This window comes from Kogia breviceps, chromosome 11 (genome assembly GCF_026419965.1).
Source record: "Kogia breviceps isolate mKogBre1 chromosome 11, mKogBre1 haplotype 1, whole genome shotgun sequence".
Classification (NCBI taxonomy): Eukaryota; Metazoa; Chordata; class Mammalia; order Artiodactyla; family Physeteridae; genus Kogia; species Kogia breviceps.
In genome coordinates, this window is record NC_081320.1 from 52,174,589 (window position 1) to 52,193,566 (window position 18,978).

General features: G+C 40.1%; 2 protein-coding genes across 7 annotated transcripts in view; one reads left to right on the top strand and one right to left on the bottom strand.

Annotated features, from left to right (window-relative positions):
- Positions 1-9,893, top strand: part of USP34 (ubiquitin specific peptidase 34) — a 238,339-nt gene extending 228,446 nt beyond the window's left edge. For 4 of the 5 annotated variants that reach the window (XM_059079238.2, XM_067007549.1, XM_059079240.2 and 1 more), the window contains 5 exons: positions 4,626-4,705; positions 7,035-7,175; positions 7,279-7,422; positions 8,317-8,476; positions 8,658-9,893. In XM_059079238.2, coding sequence (XP_058935221.1) covers positions 4,626-4,705; positions 7,035-7,175; positions 7,279-7,422; positions 8,317-8,476; positions 8,658-9,265 — 1,133 coding nt within the window. In that variant the 3' untranslated portion in view covers positions 9,266-9,893. The remainder of the gene's footprint in view (positions 1-4,625; positions 4,706-7,034; positions 7,176-7,278; positions 7,423-8,316; positions 8,477-8,657) is intronic. The other variant, XM_059079242.2, reaches the window with a different exon arrangement.
- A 603-nt stretch (positions 9,894-10,496) lies between these two features.
- The window catches only part of LOC131765564 (activator of 90 kDa heat shock protein ATPase homolog 2), a 29,853-nt gene continuing 21,371 nt past the window's right edge, over positions 10,497-18,978 (bottom strand). Inside the window, exons 3-9 of one of the 2 annotated variants that reach the window (XM_059079281.2) lie at positions 16,127-16,212; positions 13,936-14,050; positions 12,779-12,867; positions 11,977-12,087; positions 11,460-11,561; positions 10,868-10,919; positions 10,497-10,726 (exon numbers count right to left, since the gene is read on the bottom strand). In XM_059079281.2, the coding sequence (XP_058935264.1) occupies positions 10,554-10,726; positions 10,868-10,919; positions 11,460-11,561; positions 11,977-12,087; positions 12,779-12,867; positions 13,936-14,050; positions 16,127-16,212 (728 nt within the window). In that variant the 3' untranslated portion in view covers positions 10,497-10,553. Of the gene's footprint in view, positions 10,727-10,867; positions 10,920-11,459; positions 11,562-11,976; positions 12,094-12,778; positions 12,868-13,935; positions 14,051-16,126; positions 16,213-18,978 lie in introns of both variants that reach the window. The other variant, XM_059079280.2, reaches the window with a different exon arrangement.

Genomic DNA, 18,978 nt, shown 5'->3' on the forward strand with positions numbered 1-18,978 from the left:
GTACACACACACACACACACACACACACACACTCTAAATGTTTGGTAATGTTTGGTAACCATATGAGAAGTTGCCAGTCCTTACTAATAAAGAAAGCAAGCAACAATTACTTCTCTTTTTTTTTCCCCCCAACTATGAGATGAAGTTTAGATGATATGCATACTTACACAGTTTGGGGAAAGAGGAGATCTTATAATGGGGTCAATTTGGAGAGGCAGTTTAGATTGTTCGTGCCCTTTGCCCCAGCAGTACCAGATCTAGGAATCCACCCTAAATCTACTCATAACAGTGTACAATAACATACATAGGATGTTTATTTTCAGTTGGTTTGTATTGGATAAAACTGGAAACAACCAAAATGTCTATCAATAGAAGCCTAATTAAGTAAAACATAGTTCATTTGTATTATATAGTCTTTAAAATAAAAAGATAGGAATTGACCTTGTTTCACATGAAAAAAGCAAATTGGAAAACATACAGAATATGAACACATTCTTATAAACAAGGGGAAAAAGGGAAAAAAAATCAGTACATTTTTTTTAAAAATGGAGGATTATAATCTTAACTGTATAAGGACAAAATTATGGGATGCTTTTATTTTCTAGGTTAAATATCTAGAAGATTTAAGTTATTTCTAATGTTCATGCATTGGTTTTATATTTGAGGGAAAAAATTTTTTTCAAAACATAGGAAATTGGTACTGCAAACCCTAATCGTACCAAATTTTTTAGGTAGCATAGTTCACGTTCAGATTAACAAGATGTTCAAGTAAAATTAAACTAAATAACAAACCCCTAGATTTCATCATTTAATTTTCATTTTTAGGGACAAAACAAGAATATCACCTTTATTATTTGACATTAGTTTTCCTTTTGTTTTTTTTTTTTAATTTTTTGACATTAGTTTTTGAAAGTTTTCTTCATGCATTAGTAAGTGAAAGATTTCTTTAAAGATCTTTTGCAAGTAACATGATGTACCATGTTACTTGCAAAAAATCCATAATCTTCAAAATCTCTATAATTAATTTAGTTGATAGAAGTAAACAGATTAAAAATTCATATTATAAAAAGCACAGCTCTTTTTCATGTTTCAGCTTTTTGTGATATCAAGGTGGTACTGATTGGAGAAACAACTGGTTAGCTGTTTCCCAAAAGGCTTCTTAGGATGAATATACTTCAAACAAGTGCCAATCATTCAGTACAGATATGAAACCAGCTTTTACCCATCCACCAAGGGCAAATCCATTTATCCTAGGTTATACATGGTAATTACATTTAATAGACATACATATAATTTAGGGGTTGGTTACCAGTTTGTTAATTTACAAAGAAGAACAGGCACAGGGATCTGAATGTTACATGGTAGGGCCAGCAGGTTTTCCAGTAACCTACATGGGAAGCTGAATAAACAATAATAGGTTGCTTAGTGGGTATGAAGTCAGAAATAGGGGAATTAGAAGAATCAGATGTGATATTCTAAGGCCGAAGCTCTCACTTCCCATGGATAATGCTTGGATGGGATAAATACTCCTATAGAAAGCTGGACAAAGAATCATAATTCAGATAGGAGAAACCCTAACTAGTAAATATACATACGAAATATTTCATCCTCACGGCAATCATCTGAATTACCATTTTACCTACAAAAACAGTTTTAAAAAGATTTTTCTTTTAAAAATACACCCAGCAGCTTCTACAGTATAAGGTGCTTCTGTTGAGGAAACGATATGTTTGGAACAGCTTTTCATTATTGCTTATTAGTTCCTTCATGGGTGGGAACAGGGTGGGGTAAGGACCCTATTGTTAAGGATGCCTGAAGTCACAGGATGAAGAAAGATAAGTGATATAGGAGCCAGGATGTTTTAGGCCTCCCCATCCTGTTTACTGAAGTAAGGCTTGGAATTGTGCCTGCGAATGCTGGTGATTGCATCTCCCTGTGCTTTGCACCCAGTAAGTGAGACACCCCAGAAGGTATTGGAGGAGTGTGTGGAATAGGATGGCATTGGCCTCTACCTTAAGTCAACAGAGCCAACATACACTTATCCTCAGTGCTTTGTGAAAATGCTGGAAAGAAACTGCAACTTATACTCTGAAGGGATGGCCTTCCTTCTAAAGGAGGTGTAGCTCAGATAGGGAATAGGTAGGACTGTGAAAGAGGTATCTTTAGCTCACTGTGGGTGGCACAGTGTTTTCCAGCGTGTAGTGTACAAGATGGCCCAGGGAAAATAATTTTCATGTTAATAAATATGAATAGATCTTACTTATTACAAAAATAAATAACTCGTACACCAAATGCATGATTTTCCTGGATGTTATATTGCCGAAGACAAGGCTAATGTAGTATTAGTCTCTCTGAGTCAATCTAAAGAACAGTATCAAGTAAACAGTACAGGTGATGGATAGATATGAAAAGTCATGAAAATGATACATGAAATGACTAAAGTTTGGGGAAACACTGATTATTGAAAAGATTATGGGCTTTAGAATCAGATAAATCTGGGTTAGATACAACTGTATCACTCACTGGCTTTTGGGATGAAACATCAGATTATGTGATCTCTCTGAGCCTAATTTCCTCATCCAAAAAAGCGGGCTAAATGAAAACATAATGCCTTCCAAATTTGATGAGAAAATTAAATGTGATTATCTGATGTACCTAGCACAATAGATGTTAATATGTTTATTTTGTTCTTCATTTATAAAGATATTTGAATCAGTATTACCTGAAAACAATCTGAGATCATAGAAGGCCTCCGTGTTTTTTTGTTTGTTGTGGTAGTGCTAGCTTTTTAGTAGTTGTGGAAAATAGGAATAAAGATTGTTTTACTTTGAGGATAATGTCGGGGGTGGTGGTAGGTAAAGTCTAGAGGATCTTAAATTGTAGTACGAAGCCTGCTTTCACATGAGATGGTTTATGTCAGGGCAGCCCCTAGTTCAGGGGTTGGCAGACTATTTTTGCAGTGGGCCGTGGGCCATATTGCCAACCCCTGCTCTACTTTTATGGGTAATTATACAGAGACATGGGAACATAGGAACTTTCTTCCCTGTAGCCAACAGTGTTGATGACATTCCCTTGTTTGCTTATGTGTATTGTGATGTTATGATGGGTAAATGCCTCCAATCCAAACCAGATTAGGGTATTAGTTTCCTTGGGTTTTTACAAAGGAATTAATCTTGACAGGAAAATAAAGAAAAATAGCCTTTCCCAAAAAAGAGTCTAGGTATCCTTCGATGACAAAATTGGATGACTGATCTGATTTCCCTAAGATTTTCCCAAACCCATGGTCTAATATAGAGGCAAACAGTAGCCTGCATGCTGCCTGTTTTTGTACAACCAATGAGCTACCTGCAAGTTAAGAAGAGTTTTTATAATTTTAAATGTTTTTTTTAAAAAACTACATTCTGAGTATTTTGTGATATACATGAAAATTACATGAGATTCAACTTTCAGTTTTCTTAAATAATGTTTTATTGAAAGACAGCCACACCCATTCATTTGGTGTTGTCTGTGGAGTAATTGCAACAGACTTAAACAGCCAGCAAAGTCTAAAATATAGGTACCTGCCAATTTTCAAAAGTGTGCTTTATGCCACTGCACTTTTATGACATACCTACATTAGTACCTCTTTTTGCTAACCAAAAGAAATCCAAAGATGATTTTTGCTTTAATGGAAAAAGGTAATTGCTTTTTCACGTTATGCTGTTTCAGCTTATGAAAGGTTTCATAATCGGGGGAAACCTGTAATTACTATTTGGTCATTTACCAAAAAGGTTTGCCAACTTCAGGTGTTACTCATAATATTTTCTTAACTGGAAGAGGATAACTTACGTTTCTCCTCCATGATTATACTTTCCCTGGGGGGAGGGAGTGTTGGAGGATGGAAGATTTACTTACAGCTGACTGTGGCATTACAACTTCTGTGCTTTGAGAGAGCTAGAAGGGCAGAGGGTAGGGGAACAAATTTCTTAAGGATGTACTTGACATCTGGAATAGTCAAGAAGAGGAAAGATTGAAACCTTAGACATTCCAAATAGAATGCTGACATATAACAGCTAAGTATGATCTACCCAAAAGATCCTGGGGACAAGGCTAGAAGCTGTTAGAGCAGAATTCACCTAAATCTACTATAAAGGTAATTCGCTTTACCTTTGGAGAAATGAGATAAAAGAGGAAAGGATGGTACCTTTTCTAATTCTTCACATCCTCTGTTTGAACGTGCACCCCACCCCTCCACTGTAGTCTAGGTATTCCATGTAATATGATCTAAATATGCAGAGTGGTACCTTAATCCAAGAAAACTTTGGAGCCACTTGCAGTAACTTTTATTACATTGTCCCAGATAAAGTTCTAATTCTCAAAAAGCAGAATTGGTTTAAGTTGTTGCAGGTCCTTCTGGGAATGAGGTATGGGATATAAATAAAGTCAAATTGTACTGCACTCTAAAATATTTCACTGGTTAAAACACTGAGATGAATTCTTCCCCTTTAAGTATTTTATGTATTTCTAAAACATAGAAAATATGCAGTTATGACTGGAAATAGCTGTAATATTGTACCTGCAGAGTTTAATATCTCAGTAGTGTAATTTATAATTATAACCTATTCTGATTTCTTTTCAAATATTAGGTGTCCTAGTTGCCTATGAAGGCTTGCCACTTCATCTTGCACTGTTCCCCAAACTTTGGACTGAGCTATGCCAGACTCAGGTAAAGAAAATGAGTTTTAGATGACCTGGTCTTTCATCTCATCCGACCACATGGTCGATAATTTTAGGAACACTGGGTTGAAAACTGGCTGGAAATAGGGGATGTTTTCGAATCTTGGTAGGTAAAATACTATTAATAGAAATAACTATTAAGCAATTGGCATCGAGGTTGCCCTTTGAAGTTTTTTATATCTGTAATATTTGTATCACAAAGGGTATTTCAGACAAGCTGTTTATAGTAAAGTTTGTCATTTAAAGACCAATATAAATTGTTGCGGTAAAAGTCTGAAACAGGGAGATATTAGGGCAAGAAGGCATAAGCCACTTCTTGTGCTCCCTTGCCTCCCCCATCTATTTCTTCTCCCATCCACCATTCCAAAAGCTCTAGCAGAAACCATTTCAGCATTCTGTCCTTTACCTTTCGCTTATCTGTTACTTCAGAGCAGTTTTAAGTCTGATGCACTTATTTTATCATCAATCTCATTGAGAACAGAAAACACTGTACCCTTCCTACCTTAAGTCCAAGAGCCAACCCCTTAAAATAAAGTGGGCACCTAAATAATGCTTGTTAAATTGTGGAGAGAGAATGGTGGTGAGAGGGGAAGAAATCAGATTGATCCTAAGGTTTGGCTCATTCCTTGGATCAGGCATAAGGATTCCCCCCTCTCTTCAGGCCCTGAAAAAAACCATTGGGTTTCTTGCCCCTGAATGCATCTGCCCATTCCTGGAAGATGAGTTGATTTAATTCCTTTGGCATAAACCTTTACCCACATTTAGCATCTGGAATACTTTTGAGTCTGGTCCAGTCTCCTGCCCAGGCAGTTGTGCTCTGGATATTCTCCTAATGGATGTGTGTCACATGATACTGTAATAGTTGCTTCTCTGCCTCCTTGTCCCAAACCATGAATTCCTCTATCTGAGTCATCTCTATTCCTAAAGAAATTTCATTTTGTTTTCTATATTAGCGATCTTTGATAGGCTAGTATACTTTAATCATATGGTTTAGTACATAGTAAACATTCAGAAAACAACTTGCTGGTTGACTTTTGAGCTGAGTGGTTTATTCAGTAATTTGCAACAAATCTCTTGCTTTACCCCCCACCCCTCCTTGGCCACTTGCTGCTCTCTTTTCATTCTTCTTGATTTAGGTAGTTGCTTTTCTTGGTTTCTGTACTCTGCCACTGCCTATTGCTTCCCTATTGCTTTATCTGATTCTGCACTGTACTACTCTCCCCACAGAATTCATCACCCCCAAAACTTCCCTTAAAGTCAAACCATCTAAGGCTCCCAATGTCCCTACCAGCCCTGTAGAAGCATCTGTGCTGTGCAAGAAATATAGGCAGCAGGCAGAGACTATGACCAGTAGAATAAGGCAGGTTTTCCTGACACCAAGGATCTGAAAAGACCTGGGTGCTGGTCCTACTGGACTCCTGATTTCTTGGGTGACCTTGAGCAGTTTACTTACCACAGTGCTTACTCTAATAAAATATATAAGTATATAGATGTACACATTATCTAAACTTTGTCCTATTTTTAAAAAATAGTCCATTTTTCTTCCATATAAATGATTATTAAAACATATAAATAATCTAGGGAATATATTTACTCAAAGACATACTACTTGTGTTTAAGAGCCATGACCATTTGAAAACAGGAAAACCAAATTTTAGTACAATTTCCATATTTTGGGACCCACTAATTCTCTGTGTGAGCTTATTAGGAAAAGAGGTTTGCTGTTTACCTTTGTGATATTTATGGGGCAGAAGGGTATTTACCAAATTACTATTGTTAATGAGATTATATAGTGAAAGTTTTAACTCATTTTAGGGAGTAAATCTAATTCTTAAAATTTGTCTTTTCTCTATGGGTCAATTTTCCTCGAAAACATCATCCTATTTGTTAGTCTTATTTGTCCAGTCCTTGTTAACACTTAATGTTAGATAATAAAGCTGCATTTCTTATAAAACATATTTGTTCAGTTTTGCCATTCAGACTTTTTACAAGTCTCCTAACTGTCACCCATTTAAGTCCAAGTTAGTCATATTTTAATCTATTGGGAGGACAGTTGCTGTGACTGAAAATTTAGTAGACTGAAGTAAAAGTGGCTTTTCTGGGAATTCCCCGGTGATCCAGTGGTTAGGACTCTGTACTTTCACTGCTGAGGGCCCAGGTCGGGGAACTAAAGATCCCACAAGCTGCAGCCAAAAAAAAAAAAAGTGGCTTTTCCAGTAGGATGTTAAGTGACTTCAGATGTATATCATGAGCAGTGTATTTAAGATTTGCAGTTATTTCAGTGCTCAACCAATCAGTGCTTCTTTTCCCCACTTCAGTCGGCTATGTCAAAAAACTGTATCAAGCTTTTGTGTGAAGATCCCGTTTTTGCAGAATATATAAAATGTATCCTAATGGATGAAAGAACTTTCCTGAACAACAACATTGTCTACACATTCATGACACACTTTCTTCTAAAGGTATGTCACAAGTTGGAAACTCAGCGTGTTACTTCCAGTTAGTTAGTGATTGTGCTTTTATTGTGTTGGTCTTTTGGAGATTTTTCTTAATCATCTTTTTCAGGTTCAAGGTCAGGTGTTTTCTGAAGCAAACTGTGCCAATTTGATCAGCACCCTTATTACAAACTTGATAAATCAGTATCAGAACCTGCAGTCTGATTTCACCAACAGAGTTGAAATTTCCAAAGCAAGTGCTGCTTTAAATGGGGTAAGAACTATGCAAGGGAATAGTCATGTACTTCAGAACTTTCCTTAAATCAACTCTAAATTTGGCCTTCATATGATTTTACTATATACATAACTTTATTATTCAAACTCTGGAAGTCACATATGAAAAAACTAACCAAATAAAAATGTGTTCACTCTGCCTTTTATGTATGTAGCACACACTTTCTGTTACCTTAGAAGACATGAGCTAATGTCATTAAATGCTAAGGGCAATGACCACTAAGGGGAGACATCCCTTTATCTCTTTCTCACATTTTTTGAAATGTGACCTGTGATGTTTCTGTTAGTGCCTGCGACTCATAAGTAACAAAGTCAGATTAGTAATCTGAATATAAAGCCAGTTAAAACTAGGGAATCGCTTGCCTTCTATAGACTCCCATGAAAGCCATGTCATGGAATAATGAAACACCCTGGAAACATGCTTGCACACCCCAGCAGCAGCCTCCCAAGTAACAAAATGCTTAGATGCCAGAACAGATTATAGAGCTAAGTGAGGAAGACCTTGACATCTACCAGAAACCAAGTAAAACTGATTCCTAGATTAATGAGGCCTAAATTGCTCATGGATCATTCAGGGTTTGCTTTTAAAATTCCTGTGTAATTTTTCCCCCCTTTCATTTTCAGAAAACACTATTTGGGTCTTCAGTCAGACTTAATTAGTGGTGTGGTGCATAAAATAATGGTATTAGTGACCTAGAACCAATGAAATATAAATAGTTAGTATCATAACACTGGCTTTCTAGTTTTAACGTTCTTCTAAAAATACCAGAGGAACCAGGATGGATTCCTGGAAAAGTAAACATGTGCATTTAAACTGTTAACGGTTGTAATGCTGGCTTTGGAATTTGAAGTGTTCCTGTCTGGATTTCTGTAGGACTTGCGGGCACTTGCTTTGCTCCTGTCGGTACACACTCCCAAACAATTAAACCCAGCTCTAATTCCTACTCTGCAAGAGCTTTTAAGCAAATGCAGGACTTGTCTGCAGCAGAGAAACTCACTCCAGGAGCAAGAAGCCAAAGAAAGAAAAACTAAAGGTTAGCTTTATGGACTAATAAAATATTGACTTTAGGGTGGGAGAAGGGAAGAATACTGACTTTACAATAGATGTGTGAGCCTCGTGAATATAAATGCAAAAAAACAGAATTTCCACAACCACCCCCAGTATGATCTTAATAACTCCTTTCAGAGAATTTGTTTTGATGTTCCTTTTCACAGATGATGAAGGGGCAACTCCTGTTAAAAGAAGGCGTGTTAGCAGTGACGAGGAGCACACTGTAGACAGCTGCATCAGTGACATGAAAACAGAAACCAGGGAGGTCCTGACCCCAACTAGCACTTCAGACAATGAGACAAGAGACTCCTCAATTATCGACCCAGGAACTGAGCAAGATCTTCCTTCCCCTGAAAATAGTTCTGTTAAAGAATACCGAATGGAAGTTCCATCTTCATTTTCAGAAGACACGTCAAATATCAGGTCACAGCACGCAGAAGAACAGTCCAACAATGTTAGATTTGAAGACTGTAAAGAATTTAAAGACCTCCACTGTTCCAAGGATTCTAACCTTGTTGAGGAAGAATCCGAGTTCCCTTCGACTTCTCTCTCTGCAGTTCTGTCTGACTTAGCTGACTTGAGAAGCTGTGACGGTCAAGCTTTGCCCTCCCAGGACCCTGAGGCTGCTTTATCACTCAGTTGTGGCCATTCCAGAGGACTCTTTAGTCACATGCAGCAGCACGACATTTTAGATACCCTGTGCAGGACCATTGAATCTACAATCCATGTGGTCACGAGGATATCTGGCAAAGGAAACCAAGCTGCTTCTTGACATTAGATGTAGCATGTCTACTTTTAAGGTCACCCCTCACCCCCAATGCTGTTTGTATAAGTTTTGCTTATTTCTGTTTTTGTGCTTCAGTTTGTCCAGTGCTGCTTGAATGGCAAGATAGATTTATAGGCTTAATTCTTGGTCAGGCAGAACTTCAGATGAAAAAATTTGCATCTTCAGTATACTTTCTAAAGGGCAATCAGATAATGAATATGTTTTATGTAATTAAGAGTTCACTGTAGTGGCTTTCATTTAATATGGCTGTCTGGGAGGAACAGGGTTCCCTGGCCCTGTACAATGTAATTTAAACTTACAGCATTTTTACTGTGTATAATATGGTGTCCTCTGTGCCAGTTTTGTACCTTATAATAGAGGCAGATTGCCTCCGATCGCTGTGGTTCTTTATTATCAAAATTAAGTTTACTTGTATACGGAACAACCACAAGAAATTTGATTCTGTAAAGAATCCTCTTTAGCTGTGGCCTGGCAGTATATAAATGGTGCTTTATTTAACAGAATACCTGTGGAGGAAATAAAGCACACTTGATGTAAAAATAATTGTTTTATTTTTATTGACATGACTGATTGCTATTCTGTGCACTTAATTAAACTGATTGTGATGACTTTTTATTTGTTTACATACCTTGCCTCAAGTCTTCTCAGATGAGAGTAATGAGAAAACTGAATGGGGGAACATACTTACTTATCCATTATATTCTATCTCATTAGAAGTATAGTGGCAGTCCAAAAAGTACCTTTTTCCATAGACTTTTCAATCCTCACCACCCTGAAGTGCATAACTGCTGCAGGGAGAAGCATAACAATACAGCCAACTCGCCCTCACTTCAGCATGCTTCTGAATGCAACATGCCACTGTTTCACGACCTAAGAGCCACACACCTTAAAAACCCTGAACGTAAAATAAAGGAATAGTATTAACATGCCATTTATTTTTTGTCTTTCTGAACTAAAATTACAGCGAAAACAGCAAGCTTGCTAGGACAAGCTTTAGCTTGGGACACTTCAACTATCTGTACTCAGGGATTCAGTCTATTCCCAGAGGAGCATCTATGGGAGGTAAAATACCTAATTTCACATTGCTTGCTTTTAACTCAGTGCAGAGTCTAGTCATAGTAAAGATTCGAACAATGCTTTCAATTCTAAGTTCATGGATTTCATCCAATATAAATTAAGAGTATTTGTTTTTTAAAGGAATGACAGAGGGAAGAGGTAAACATTACACTTTTACTTACAAAAAGTAATGCCCTTATAAAATCTTCTAACTAACTCAACCATTTAGGGTGATCAGCTGCAGTAAACCTTGTATTTCTTCAAAATGCTGCTTCTGCCAACAGAATTTCATGTTCTCTTCTTCACAGACAGGAACTCCTTTACAGTCCAATTGTAATTCCGTCTGCCCTAGAGTAGGCACAAAATTCAGTGCAACTATTGCATAGTGTTCTGGAAGAAAAAAAGGAAAGCTTATTACTGCATTATGAAAAGAAAAATTTATCCATACAGTACCACTATTTGATTTTTCACAGTAGGGGGAAAAAAACTTGAGTGTTTTTGGACTTAAAACAAAAGGTGCTAATAACATACCTTCTGGCCAGTTCCTACATCTCCATTTCATGACGATCTTTTTATTTGTTAACTGAAAACAAAGGGGAAATTCCACTGAAAACATCTTTTAAAACTTCATACAATAAAACACCAAATCCTTTCATGAAAGCCCCTATGTACAAGAAGTAATCAGTGAACAACGTACACTCCCATCTTCCAGTTTATATGCCAGCACCATTGAGAATTCATTATCCCTAGTGCCAAAATGTAACGGCAGTAACATCAGGGACGGAAGTGTGACAACCAATGCAGAGCTGATGTCAACGGCAAGGCAACTGACATTTGGCAACACACACCCTAGTGGCAGAAACCTGAAACTTCTAGACCAAGAGTTGGGAGGAATTATACTTGTCTTCTAAAATCATAAACATTGCACAATTAACTGTGAAACTAAAGCTTCAGCTTTTAGTATACATAACATTTTTTATTTTCCCTGTAACCAACTTTATAAAGTGGTCAAGTTTCTGTGAACTCATAAAAACCAAAGCACATTAAAAAAAAGCATGAATAAAGCAACATTAACAGAAGTCAGTCCCAGCTTAACTTTCCTTTAACCTATAAGATTACTTACCAATTCTACATATTCACCAGTGATGTTCCCATCAAACATTTGGAATTTCCTTCCCTTTTCAGCTTCTAATACAGCAGGAGATTTAGAAAATTTTTGCACCAACTAACCAAGCAAAACATACAATAGACATGTTATTCCGGCATATGCTATCATGTTTTTAACCTAAATGTAAAGTACTAATATAACAGTTACTGTGGTTTGTGTTTGTTTAATTGTGAATACACAGCTTTTAATTATAGCTTTCTCTTTCTCTCCCTCTCTTTCCGAGGAAGAAAAGCTCAGTAAATTGCTCCAAACCCCTCAATGCTGATAAATTCCCCCCAAATGCCCATCATTTATCCCCCTCAAATCTTTAGGATAACTTCCCTGCCTCAAGCTATCCTAAAGATTTCTAGATCTCTTCAATCAGAAAAACACGGCCATGCAGGAAACCAAGAACCAGCTTCAGTTCTTAGTAGTGTAGGTGTATTTTCTCCCAATGTCAGCATTTCAGATCCTGGCTTGAGATGTGACTTACATCTTTCACAGTGAAGATTCTGTACAGCTGCTCGATAGCTGTGTCAAACAGTTCCGTCATGTGCAGTGCCACAGTGGGAATCCTTACACCCAATGCCACTGGAGAGGAGGCCTGAATCTCAAAAGAAAAGTTTACAAAGCATAATTATTAGCATGACAAGAGATTTTAAAAATTCAGTCTTCCAGTCTTAGTAAAACACCAAAATGTCCCGCACACTATGCCTTCCACTAAAAGCCTTTTTAGCACCACCAATCCTACCTAGTCTTTATTTTGGAAACAGTTCAGTGCTCCTTAGTTCTTCTGTTCCACTCCCAGGCTATGGCTTCACAGCCCAAATCCTATTTGGATATGTAAATATGACCCAGGGAGCATAAAGATAAGCAGGTGAAAGATACCAGCACTTAAGGCCAAAGGGTGTCAATTCCCCATCACCAGATTCCAAGAACAGGATCTAATACCTCCCAATCCTCCAAAAGTCTGGAGAGAAGGTTCTTCCATTGTGGTATGTGACCTCAAAGTCACCTGCTGTTATTTGTTGCCTACCGAAACAACACTGCCTTTACAACAGTCTTGAACTAAATTCAATATTTATCCCACAAAAGGGATCCCTTCCATCAAGAATGAAAGTCTCATTTCATCATTTCCCCCAAAATGGCAAGGGATGCAAGGGTGGATTAACTGGCCCATCTCAATATCCTTCATAGTTCTCCATCATCACAAGGCTGTTTAAGAGTTTTGAAGCCTTCTCATTAAGCACTTCCTTTCTCCCCCCTCCCTACATATCTGCCACCAGAGATCATACCTGCAAGGTAGTCTTACTCAGTTTCCTTTTAACAGTCAATTCCTGGGTTGCCATAGCTTTGGTTGGTAAAATCATTCCCATTGTAAATTCTACAAAGAAAACATATGAGATGGTTTTAATAAAGAACTTTTTCCTTTTCAGCACAAATAGTAAGGCAGAAAACTGAAAACAGGATATAAGAATATAAAGGAACTGATATTTGTAAAAAATAATTCCTATAGCGTTTTGAGAATTTCAAGACCATTCTGTATTTTTTACATATAAAACTAATCATTAACCTGAGTTCCATGGCAACAAATGCCTTTTATCCTTTTCTTTTTATCAAATGCCTCACTTTTATCTAGTTCTTGATAAAATAGCATAATTTCCAAATGTTTTCCAAAAAGCTCCATTTTATACACCTAACTACTAATAGCGTTTGGCCTTCACTTACTGTCAAAGCCAGACACTTGGCTTATTGCTTCACCATCACCTCACAAAGCTTGGCCTCACAGTATTCAAGCCTGTGGGCCAGCAGCGAGTGTGATCTCGTAGGAAAAGTGTAAACCCCAAACCCATCTATGTCAATGCCTAGATACTCAGCAGAGTCCAAGGATGAGGTGCAGACACACAAGCCCTGCTGGCTATTTTACCTGGCAGGTAACTTCTCTAATTTAGGGAAGAAGACAATAACCTCAATTCCACACAGTGAAGGGATTAAATAAGTCTCAACTACACCTGTAATACCTGCAGTCACTTTCATTCACTCATTCAACAAAAATTAAGCACCTACTACATGCCAGGCATTGTGCTAGATGCTGGAGATACAGCAGTGAACAAGACAGGCTCCTTCCATGCCTTCATGGAGCTTACAGTCTAGCAGAGAAGACAGACATTAAACAAATAATTATAAAAACTGATAAAATAATTATCATTCCAGAAAACTATCAACAATTCTGTAGACAAAATGGTACACGCTGTGTAAAATACTGATAATCACTAATTATGGTCTAACTCATGACTAGCTCTCAACCTCCAGACTACAATTTATCCTGCAGCATACAGAATTGTTTCTAGAGCTTCGGAAATCAGCCTAACCTGGGAATCCAGACCACAGTGCAGAGCATTATTTGGAATGGAAAAGGGACCCTCTAATTCACAAGGGATGCCGCCTTTACCCGTCTTAAGTGCCTTCAGGTAATCTCCAAGGGCTTCCCTGACCTTGGTGGTGCCTGCGGTTTTCATAAGATCCTTCAGTATATTCCCATCTCCTTTCTTTTTACTCACGTTCACCTACAAATCAGAAAAACACAAACCTAAGAAAAACCTGGTTTGACGTAATCTTACAATACTGGGACATATGGATGAGGGAACTGTGATGGTGAGGAAAGGGAAAGAAGTGGATGTAAGAGACATGACAGGCTTTCTTCATATAGTTTGAGAAGATGTAAGGGTTTTTTAATCAAGGGTCCATTGACCTGGTTGGCCAAATCTTGAACGGACTTCGTAGAATGTGAACCCCCCAATTTGCATACGTTTTATGTGTATATGTATTCTATTGATGATGTAGTCCATGGCTTTCACAGGGTCTAGAAATGCGCTGTCTAGTATGGTAGCCGCTTAGCCACATGTGGCTACTGAGCACTTGCAATGCGGCTGGTATGATTTGAGATGTGCTATAAGTGTAAAATAATATACACCAGACTTTGAAGACTTAGTACCAAAAAAGAATGTAAAATAATCTCATTAATAACTTTGATACTAATTACATGTTAAAATGATATATTTTGAGTAAAATAAAAAAATATTAAAACTAATTTCATCTGTTTCTTTTAAATTTTTTAACATGGCTGCTAGAAAATTTTAAGTTCCTTATGTGGCTTGCATTATATTTCTATTGAACAGCGCTCATCTAGAACCCCAAAGCCAGTGTAATTAGGAAAACCAAGTTCCCAATATCCTGGTCTTGGGCTACATTTTTTTGTCAGGGAGGAGAGTTGGGAAAGGGAGAGGAGGAGGGAGAGGAAAGAAAAGAGGGAAGGATGGAAAAAATGGACAGGAGAGAGTGGGAGACAGGGAGAGGGAAGCATTAAAATGCTGCTCTGGGGATGCCTCTGCAGTAGCCTCAGAATGAAGAGGTGTTGGTTTCAAATATCTAGTGTCCCTGTGATTCGGTTGAGTTGGGCCTGCTCCCAGGCCCCAGTTCTAATCTGAAGAGTTTGTTCTGTAATACTATTATACCACAGGCTGAATCTAAAAGACCAGTTTAGGGCTTCCCTGGTGGCGCAGTGGTTGCGAGTCCGTCTGCCAATGCAGGGGACACAGGTTCGTGCCCCGGTCTGGAAAGATCCCACATGCCGCGGAGCGGCTGGGCCCGTGAGCCATGGCCGCTGAGCATGCGCGTCCGGAGCCTGTGCTCTGCAGCGGGAGAGACCACAGCAGTGAGAGGCCCGCGTACCGAAAAAAAAAATTTTTTTTAATAAAATAAAAAGACCAGTTTAATATGCTGCTGAAACACTTCTCAGCTGATGTATCTGAACACAGCAAAGTGAAATCACAACCCGAGGACAGCAATCACACATCTGAAGGTATGTCCAAGACAGCCCCACTTTTACGGCCTTTTATAAACTTTAAGAAAGGCAACTCATAGTGGCTCAGTGTAACTTAGTTTTTATATCTTGAAGGCCTTCACACTGAATACATTCTCAAATCAAAAAAGACCCTGTATCAATCTATCTTCATTTGGAAAATATAGCTGCTGTACAAATGGTCTCGCCCCAAAACCAAGCTTTTGGCTGAAAGAGGGCACTAACTGTAAACCAAGTATGGAAGTTACACAGGCTCTATCTCCCAAGACAACCAGAAGAGCCAGTCAAAAGCAACACGCACTTATTTACTAAAAAACCTGGTATAACCAAGGGAGATCACAGCGAAAAGCTGAGAATTTTCACTATTGAAGGGAAAGAGCAATGATGCAGAGGAGAAGCAGCAAAATCCCATTCACCAAGCTGTGCAAAATACCTGAGCACTTTCCAATATGTACACTGTCACGTGTATCTGAAAGGTGAATTAACTCAGTGTCACAGATGAGGAGGCCATGGAGGGTGCAGTCACCTGCCTGGGCCTGACTCCCGGTCCATGGGGGTCGAGGGCTTCCCCAGCGTGCTCTTCCTCCTGCACCACTCTCCCACCCCACGCTGCGCCCAGGTACAGCTATCCTCCTCGGCAAACGAGCCCTCACTGCTCACCAAAACTACCGCACAAGCACCACACAGTCTGATTAACAGTTTTTCAAATGCCCAACATGTCTAACAGAAACTTGATTAAAAAAAAAAAAAGAATAGAAAGAAACTCCATCAGATACCTCACCTCAGTGTCATCTACTTCATTTTCTTCAGACAGGTTGGGTATTTCAATCAACCCCTTGTGCTTCACACCAGATTCTTTAATTATACCTAAAATGAGCAAAATACGTTCCTCAATTACAAAGTAACAGCCAATTTATGTAAATCTGCCCTGCCTAACTGAACAGCCCACCCTCCTCACAGGGCACCGCCACCATGGGGATGAGGCAGGCCAAGCCTTGCCCACCACACATGCGCCCAAACTGACTCTGCTCCCCTGGCCCACATCACAGGTAAGCACCCTAGGAAGGCCGGGGTAAGAACCTGGCAAGTGAAGTGCACACACAATCAGGGGCCATGTGGAAGCACGGGACTGGAGTAAACGGCTCTGTTAACCAATGTTTTTTCTTTCATCCCCCAATATTCTTTACCAAGTCAAAGCAGGATAAAGGGCTGTCTTGAAGAGGAGTCACAAAAGGGACAGGAAGGTAAAAAGGGACAATGAGTTCTGATCACAGAAAGTGAGGGGAGGGAGGCGTGGCCTGGGGAAGTTTGTGTGGACTCTATGCAGCTGATTTCTTTCAAGACCAGAGTGTTGACTTCAGTGACGACATCAAGATGGTGACATAGGTTATTCCTCACTTCAGTCCCCCTCACAAAAAGACCAACTAGCTGCTATCCATGGACAAGACACCACTGTGAAAATCCCAAAACCCAGAGGTGAGGGTGAACACTCTCCTGGACCAGAGGCAGAAAAAGACTGCATTAGAAGGCTATGAGGGGCTTCCCTGGTGGCGCAGTGGTTGAGAATCCACCTGCCGATGCAGGGGACGCGGGTTCGTGCCCTGGTCCAGGAAGATCCCACATGCCGCGGAGCGGCTGGGCCCGTGAGCCATGGCCGCTGAGCCTGCGCGTCCGGAGCCTGTGCTCCACAACGGGAGAGGCCGTGATAGTGAGAGGCCCACGCACCGCGATGAAGAGTGGCCCCCACTTGCCACAACTAGAGAAAGCCCTCACACAGAAATGAAGACCCCACACAGCCATAAATAAATAAATAAATTTTAAAAGAATATTTTTTAATTTTAAAAAAAAAAGAAGGCTATGAGGAGTGGCTTAACACTCTGACCAAACCGCCCCTGCGCCAGGCCTACACAGAACCACACTGAGAGGGCCCCACTGCAGTTTTTCCAGCAGGGAAAGAGGGCAGAAGGTGGACATGCAGGTTCCCCGGCAGTGTTGGATGCTTCCTGGGAGGGTCACTGGGGTCTCGACTCATGGAGACCACTGGGAATCAGATAGGGATGGAGAACGGGGATAGGGCTTTCAGCAACCAGTGCTCAAATCTGGATGGGCCATGTTCCTGCTTGCAGCAGTGCATGAGCAGAGCTCAGTTGGCAATTCTGCCTGATTTGGGTCCCCAGGCAACAGGCCAAAGCCAGCTGTGGAGCCCATTCTACCATCCTACAAATTCATAGCTCCACTCAACTGCTGACTGTAGCTTCCCATCCTGCCCATCCAGGAAGCCTGACCAGAGAACGTGGGCAGCCTCAGAGCCCATCCAAATAGCCCCGCTTGGGCAGGGAGCCAACAATAGCCTCTGGCCCTGCATAACCAAGGGTCCTGAACAGTGACCCTAAGCAGCCTCGGAACCCAGCCTACAGCCCTGCCCAATTGCTTAACACAGCTTGTGGCCTTGTCCAGACAAAGAGCCCAGCAGAGACCCCCATCTCACAGAGAACAGTCTCTAGCCTCCCCAACTGCGGGATATAGCTGGAAGCCCCTTCTGACCAGAAAGCACAGCCTGCAACCTTGTTCAACAGCTGAGCATACTCAGTGCCCTATGGATGGTGAAGCCAGGCCTGCAGACCTGCCCAACTTCAGCACAATCTGTATCCCCACCTGGTCACAGAACACAGCCTGAGGCAAGGTCCTACCATGAAACCCTGCCTGCAGCCCTGCCTGAACACAGAGTCCAGCCAGCAGCACCACCTGGTCAGGGAGCATAGCCTGAGACCCCACTTAACCAGCAACAATGGCAAAGCCCAGTCCATAAACCTGCCCAATCATAGAGTCCAACCAGTGGCACCACCCTGCCAGGGAACACAGCCAGTGTTCCACAGACTCTGCCTAACCAAGGGTAACTGCAGAGCCCAGCTAACAGCCCCACGTAACCATGGAGCACAGCCAGCAACCCTGCCCAGTCAGGGAGCCCACTCAGCAGCCCTGCTTAAACATGGAGCCCAGCAGACTCACCCAACCACAAAGCCCAGCTACTGGTAATCCCCTACCCTGACCTCAGAGCACACTCAACTGGAGAGGCTGACAGCAAGCCCTGCCTGCCCATGGACACTACTAGTTGACACATCCAATAACCCAAGTTGAATGGTGAAGGTTTTTCCCTGCCAAAGCAAACCTGTAAAACATGGAAGAAGAGACCACTTACTTATACGTATACACAGATACCAGTGCAAGGAATCAAGGCTCAAGAAAAATCAGGTAAACATAACACCACCAAAAGAACCAAATAAAGCTCTAACAACTGACCCAAAGAAATGGAGATGTATGAACTATATGACCGGGAATTCAGAATAAACCTCTTAAAGAATTTAGTGAACTATAAGAACACACAGACAACTAAATGAAATTAGGAAAATAATGCATGAACAAAAGAAGTTCAAAAAAGAAACAGAAATCATTAAAAAAAAAACAAAGCCAGCAAAATTCCTGGACCTAAGAATACAATGACTGTACTGAAGAATTCAATAGAAAGCTTCAACAGCTAACCTGACCTAGTAGAAGAAAAGTTAGTAAACTAGAAGATGGGTTATTTGAAATTGTCCAGTCAGAGAAACAAAAAAGAAAAAAGAATGAAAAAGA